We start from the raw sequence: 7220 nt of genomic DNA, 5'->3' as shown, positions 1-7220 counted from the left end.
CGCTTTATATCTGTGTTGTTTATTTATTATGGCAGTTATACCTTGCTCTTTAGAGCTCTTGCAGCACCTTTGAGACTCACTGAAAGAAAGGAATTGGCAGCATGAGCTTTCCTAGGCTTCAGCCTACTTCCTCAGATGCGTTGTTGTCCTTGTTGTTGCAGTTGTCTTTCTACACTCCAAAGGAAGGGAGCCTAGGCTTGCCATAATTGTCCACTTTTACCAGGGACAAAATGTGGAACAAATTCAAGACCAAACTGTAGGACAACTGCAGGACAAAACTCAGCCCAAAATGTAGGACATTGAAGAAAAATGGTGGACCTTAAATGTCCTACATTTTGAGCTGAGTTTTGTCCTGCAGTTGCCCTACAGTTTGGTCTTGAATTTGTCCTACATTTTGTCCCTGGTAAAAGTGGACAATTATGGCAGCCCTAAGGGAGCCCCGCCGCCGCCGCCGCCGCCGCCGCCGCAGTGTTCATTGGAAACGTGACCTCCGCCTTTGCCACCGCCCAACGCTAGAGGTCGCTGCTGCTGCTGCTGCTGCGGCGGGAGCTCTTGCAGAGTGGAGCTCAGTCACAGGGGGGCATTTCCTGCCGTGACCCGACGTCACTTCCGGGAGCGTGGTTTTCTTTCCTGCGTTGCCCAGCGTTGCTCGTTCGTTCATTCGCCTCCTCCTCCTCCTCCTCCGTGAAGCTTTCGGGCCGAGAGGATCCTCTTCCTTGGCGGCCATGGTGAGCGGGGAGTGTGCGCGCCTGGAGGCCGCGTTCGCCTTCTGGGAGGGAGAGTATTCTCGGGCAGAGGGGCTCCTCGTGGCTTGCCTTTCCCCGCGTGCAGGAACCCAGGCCCCCTCCTCCGTCCAGGCCTTCTCTCCAGGAGAGAGCTTCGCAGGACTCAGAAGCAGGGAGGCTTAGAGTTCTAGGAGCGTCCCTAGGTCCTCCATCCCCCCCCCACTGGAATGTCCTCCATTTGCAGCCTCCTCCTCCTTGGAAGCGAGGAGCACATCAGGTCGCCCTGGCGAAACGGAAGCTCCTCGCCCGCTCTGCCCAGCCAGGCTTGTGTTTCGATCGCCCTGATGGGTTTTGAGTAGAAATGGGGAAATAAAACAGAGGGCTCTCCATATCCAGGGATTCAAGCATCCAGGCTTGAAAAAAGTATGCCTCTCAAATGACAAGCCCTGGTTTTGCCACTTTCTGTAAGGGGCGCCATTTTACTCAGCCAGAGATGTTGGCACCCACAGGGAGTCTTCAGCAGATAGCAAGGGACCACTCTAGATCTTCTGTATTATACACTCCCCCTCCATATTTGTGGCTTCGATATTTGCGGATTTGATTATTCACAGATTTGATTAATATGTTCCCTCTAGGAATATCTAGGTCCTCCAGTCCAACTCTATGGTCAACTTTAACTAAAAATTACACTGAAGGACCTAGAGGTTCCTAGAGAGAACACTCCACTAGGCCTTTGTAGCTCCTCCAGCACAATCTCTATGGTCAGTGTCTGTTGGACGTTGACCACAGAGTTGCCCTGGAGGACCTGGAGATTCCTAGAGAGGTGACCTTTCAGATAAAAACATGGTGTTTTTGTTATTTGCGCCACATGTATATATTTTATGTATATCTTATATACAAAAGATATACAGTGGTTCCTTGCCATCTGCTGAGGATTCCCTGTGGATGCCAGGTGTACCTGGTGTGGAGCAAGAAGGGGTGTCTCCTCTCCTTCTTGCTCACCAAGCAGGACCCAGAGACCACATCTCCACCCCTCAGCACTTCCTTCTGTTGCAGGACCTTAGTATTCAACTTACAGGGAGTGTATTCAAAGATTCATTGTCAGGCTGCTGGAATGCTATTTGAAAGAGACAGGTCTGCAGTTTCTTGCTTATATTCTACACTTTGGGCCCGAACAGACAGGCCAAAATAAAGCTGCTTCAGGTCACTTTGGAAGTATGCTGATTAAATGATACATGCATCCGAAGAGGCTGGAAGCCGCACCAGAGCCATGCTCCCATCCTAAGGACTGGAGCACAGCTTTGGCACAGCTTCTGGCCTCTTAAGATACGATAACAGCATACCTCCAAAGTGACCCAAAGCAGCTTTATTGTATTGGCCTGTCTGTTTGGGCCCATAGTATCGGAAACAAGGTCAGATCTAAAAAGGAAATACAAGCAAAGGGTGAGCAAGGGATCTTGTTTTGAACATGCACTTAATAAAAATGAATGGAAACACCATTTCAAGTCCTTCACTTAGAGCAGAAAAATGAATCTATGAATAAATATACTCAACTGAAAGACCATACACAAAGGGTTATTTCAGCACCTTTGAGACTAACTGAAAAATAGAAGTTGGTCGCATGAGCTTTTGTAGACTTGAGCCTACTTTCTGAGATGCATGAACTGAAATGCAATTGCTATTGGTGTGGAATGAGTGTATTCTCAGCATATTAAACTTAGGACGATGAATGTTAGAAGTGCAGTGGTGGCGCAGTGGTTAAATGCCTGTACTGCAGCCATTCACTCAAAACCAGAAGGTTGCGAGTTCAAGACCAGCAAAAGGGCCCAAGCTCGACTCAGGCTTGCATCCTTCCGAGGTCGCTAAAATGAGTACCCAAACTGTTGGGGGCAAATTAGCTTACTTGCTAATTAGCTTACTTGCTGTTCACCGCTATGATCTTTGGAATAGCGGTATATAAATAAAACAAATTATTAATTATTATTAAGAGCAGGGACTCTCTTTGGTTGTTGAGTGGTAAAGTGACATTTGAGCGATGAAAGAAAGGGCGTCTTAAAAATGTAAGAGTTTAAATGATGGAAAGATAACTAGCTAATAATGCATTAATGTAGCTGAAATAAACTTGAAGAATCTGACTTCTTTCTTTTACCCTAATTTTGTTTCTTTCTCTAGATCGAGGCAGAAGTTAATCCTAAAGCTTATCCACTTGCTGATGCTCAGCTCACTAAGACATTGCTGGATCTTGTACAACAATCCTGTAACTACAAACAGTTACGCAGAGGTGCCAATGAAGGTGAGATATGGTTATTCTTTTGTTCCAGAGCATTTCACATACTTGTAACGTATAAGGTTTTTGTTGTTGCCTCAAGATTCAAAGGACAGAATGCATGTATATCAGTATGCAAAAGAGCCTTCTATCTTTCAACACTTAACAAAGTAGGTTACCAGCAAGGCTTTTCCAATGTAGCTTTGAAAGTGTCATCTAAACTTTCATTTCAATTTTTGTTACATCAGTCTGAGTCTCAATCTAAAACTGCTGAGAGGAAATTCACCCAGAGGTCAACTGATATACTTTGATTTATGTGTTGCATTCCAGTCTGTCCACAGCCCTTTATAAGAAGTAATGATAACCTGTGAAGCATGTATGTGTGGACAGGGCCATTTAGTATTGGAGGTTTGACACACAAGATAGCTAATCAAAACTGCATGTGAAGGATAGTTTAATTGCAAATATTGCTATTCAGGATGTCTGTATTTCTAACATTCCAGGTGGAATAAATTAGCACTTAGTTCTTTAGATGCCAGACATACCTTTATTTACCACCAAGTTGGCTTCAACACAATAGGCACCCTAACACCTCCTGGTCTTGCAAACTCAGGACCATGGCTTCCTTGAATAAAAGGTGCCCATCTTGCCTAATAATTAAAAATTATCAGTGTTATTAGTTTCTTTACAAGCGCAATAATTATCCAAAAGTGATTTATATGAAACCTGTTCTGCTGGGTCTATTATTATTATTACTATTAAGCTTTATTTATATAGCACTGTAAGTTGAACCTAACAACAGCCCCTTTAACCTAGTTTGACATAACTGAATATAACCAAGTAATTTAAGGACACCATTGTAGTAATTGTACCATTTCTTTTTTTCACAGCCACTAAAACCTTGAACAGAGGAATAGCTGAATTCATTGTGATGGCTGCAGATGCTGAGCCCCTTGAGATCATCCTTCACCTCCCACTACTTTGTGAGGACAAAAATGTGCCCTATGTATTTGTACGCTCCAAGCAGGCCCTGGGACGGGCATGTGGTGTTTCTCGGCCTGTCATCGCTTGTTCCATTACTATCAAGGAAGGCTCACAGCTGAAGCCACAAATACAGTCTGTACAACAAGCCATTGAAAGACTATTGGTTTAGGTCTTTTGAGCCACTCATATTAAACATAAATAATTTGAAATGTTTTCTTTAAACATTTTCCCCAATCTTGTCATTTGTACAGTACCTTTCTTTAGTTTGTCTACCAAATAAATCTTACCCATCTCCATTTCTCAGTCATATTTGCGCTTAGACTTTTCAACAAAAGAATTCTCAGTCCATTGATTTAAAATCTTGCTGATGAGGTGAAATAGCTATGTCCAGTGGGATTTAACTAGGTCAGTTGCCCTTTCTCTCAATGAAGATGCATTTGTGGATCAATTGCCTGTTAAAAATTTGAGTTCTAATAAATTCAGGGAATCTAATGTTCTGGCTGATGTGATGACCTGCTGAATTTACTAATATCCCTTGTTTTTATGAACAAGTGAAGGACAGATAAGAGCCGAATGTTCAGCTTTGATAAGAACACGAAGAAATAAATGGTAGGTTACAACCTTTGTATTTTAACTTCTTTTAAAAAGTAGTTCCTTAATTATCCATTATGTCTAATGTTAAAATACTCAGCTGTACCATAAAGCTTTATTAATTAAAAGTTGTATTTGAGGCTGATTTCTTAGTTTGTAACATTACCATTACTACCTTATCCATATTTGCATTCTCATATTATGCTGCAAGAACGAAAGAAATATACTTAGTCCACCTTGTGGTGGCTGGGTAGACAAAGTAGTTGCTATCCATGGCCTAATACATTTATGAAACACTGCAGGCCATTACAGTTTTAGGTGGAACACACTGTCCTTGACAGCAACTTGCCTCTCTCGTAACATTGGATGTGCCATTATACACAAATGGATTTATCACTAGTACAAATACACGAAGGGGTTAGTGAGTGAAAAAGATAGATAAATAAATAAAAGGAGGCAAAGTGATCCCTTGAAGCCACTGTGTAATTAAGGAATAACACTTCCTTCCGCCCATATGGAAGAAAAATGCCACTACACACCAGCACAAAGCAGGGCAAGCCATCTCTCTCATTATGACCTTATAGTCTTTTCTGTCGTCACTTACCCGTCAGTACTCCTGCAGGATTCAACAGTGCCAGAATTTAAACTCCAGGATGCTTAAGTTGATTGAACTGTCCTAGTAGCAATGACTGATTACCAATTATGTCTTCCCATTGACATTTGTTACATTTATATCCCACTTTTTCTCCATTGAGCACAAAGATGGCACATACAAATTCCCTCTCCATTGTATTTCTATAACTCCAGTGAGGTATATCAGACTGTATCATTGCCACAAGGTTTAGCAAGTTTCATGACTTAATATGGGGTAGAATACAGATCTTCCAAGTCTCACTGCCCACATTCCTCACAATTATACTTTGGCTCAAGGCATTGCAGGCTGGGGTCATGTCCAGGATCCACAACAGAAGCAACCAAATCACATTGCACCTTGCACAGCAGCCTTGAGTCTGTTCTTATGTTGCAGATGGGATAAAATATTTGAATGACATTGCCTGCTGAAAACCTAACCAAAGATGGGGCTAGCCACAGCAGCTGTGCGCTGTTCTCTTTGTTGCATTATGTCGGAGTGGATCAATGTTGTCAGGTGTTGTATGCCCCAAAACCATGCAGAAAGGCCCAATGCATGAAAATACACAAAAATTGCCACACAAACTCTAGATACATGAAGGGGTTAGTGAGTGAAAAAGATAGATAAATAAATAAAGTAATACCATCAAATACTTGTTTTCATTTGTAGTCCTCAAAATGGCAACAGGAAGTGATGCATCATCACTGAGACTAGACAAAAACGGAGGGTTTAGACTTGCTGACTGGCCCAACAGTGGCATGGGGAGGAAACTCATTCTTGCCCCAATCCCCTCAGTTGCTCATCCTTGTATTAGGCGGTTGCAGCATCAGTCTTGATGCTAAGTTAGCTCAGTTATATGGGTTTTGATTCTCCACACCGAGTTTTCAAAGGTACTGGTAGAATTCACCAATTGCTATCTTTCTAGATGGTCTATTTTATTACATAGCTTTTAAGAAACTCTTTGCTCCTTGTGAAGCTGGTTACAGAATTGTGCCAGATTCATTCATATGAGGATATACTTACATTTTCTATGTTCTCTTGACAACCTACGGTATTTAATTTTAAGCACTTTTAATTGAATTGTTTTTAAAATACTACATTTATCTATTTACCTGTTTCCCATTTTCATCAGAAGAAAGACTCAAGCAAGCAGTAAATAAACCGCTCAGATTCCCAGTGATTGGGCGGTATATAAAATAAAAATAAATCCTATTATTATTATTATTATAACATGTTGTGGTCAGCCACCATGTTGCAGGAAAAGTGAGGAAGGTGACTTGGTTGTGAGAGGAGGAGTTATAGTGGTGGTGCCCTTCACTTTAAATTACTTCACTTTTTTGCTCACTTTTGTATGATTTTAACTATTGTTTTAATTTGCAAGCCGCTTTGTGTCCCATGTTGGGGCAAAAAGCATGATATAAATACTGTAAATGTAGTAACAATAACAATAATAATTTATTTAATTAAATAGATTGGATAGTGTGGTCTAGTGCATATACTTGGTATCCTATATGGCCACAATCACATCTCACACATAACTATCTCAGCAGATTAATGCTTGGAGAGGAAACCAATAACAGGTCTAACAAGGGGGTTTATACCACGCATGCTCTGAGCAAAACTAATGATCATTTGCTGGATGTGAGCACACAGGTTCAGAGCAAAGTTCCTGTGAAGACCTTTTGTAACAGAACAATAATACATTTAAAAGATTAGTGTTTTGTTGTGTGTTTTTTTATTTTGACCACCAGCTGCTCAGGAGGAGTATTAATATCATTTTAATAAAGGGGAAGCAGAGGCAGGCAGAAAGGCAAGCACCTACATTTCAAGTTGGATTTCAAACTTAAAAAGTACTTCTTTGTATTTTAATCTTGTCCTTATTTTTCTAAAAAAAATGGGGGGGGGGGTTGTAAAAAGAAAAGTCTGAAAGTTAATCGGAATGGTGTCTTTTTTAAAGAGTTCCTGTGGTTAGTCCACTATGACTGCTTCTTGGCAAATGTTTAATATATATTTTTAAGTGGAA

General features: G+C 41.4%; 1 protein-coding gene across 1 annotated transcript; it reads left to right on the top strand.

The window, feature by feature from the left end:
* The first annotated feature begins 587 nt into the window (after window positions 1–587).
* SNU13 (small nuclear ribonucleoprotein 13) lies at window positions 588–4700 on the top strand. Its single transcript, XM_089523731.1, has 3 exons — window positions 588–728; window positions 2898–3018; window positions 3882–4700. The coding sequence occupies exons 1-3, from the start codon at window positions 726–728 to the stop codon at window positions 4142–4144; spliced, it is 387 nt and encodes a 128-aa protein (XP_089379857.1). The 5' UTR covers window positions 588–725; the 3' UTR covers window positions 4145–4700.
* Window positions 4701–7220: the final 2520 nt, after the last annotated feature.

This window comes from Sceloporus occidentalis, unplaced genomic scaffold, assembly GCF_023333645.1.
Source record: "Sceloporus occidentalis isolate IW3139 unplaced genomic scaffold, rSceOcc1.0.p SCAF_5, whole genome shotgun sequence".
Lineage (NCBI taxonomy): Eukaryota > Metazoa > Chordata > Lepidosauria > Squamata > Phrynosomatidae > Sceloporus > Sceloporus occidentalis.
This window is presented reverse-complemented; position numbering and strand designations above follow the sequence as displayed.

Excerpts from the sequence above, each read along its gene's own strand:
- SNU13 (XM_089523731.1), top strand. Across the intron at positions 3,019-3,881 it reads ACGCAGAGGTGCCAATGAAG|CCACTAAAACCTTGAACAGA; the intron begins GTGAGATATGGT and ends TTTTTTTCACAG.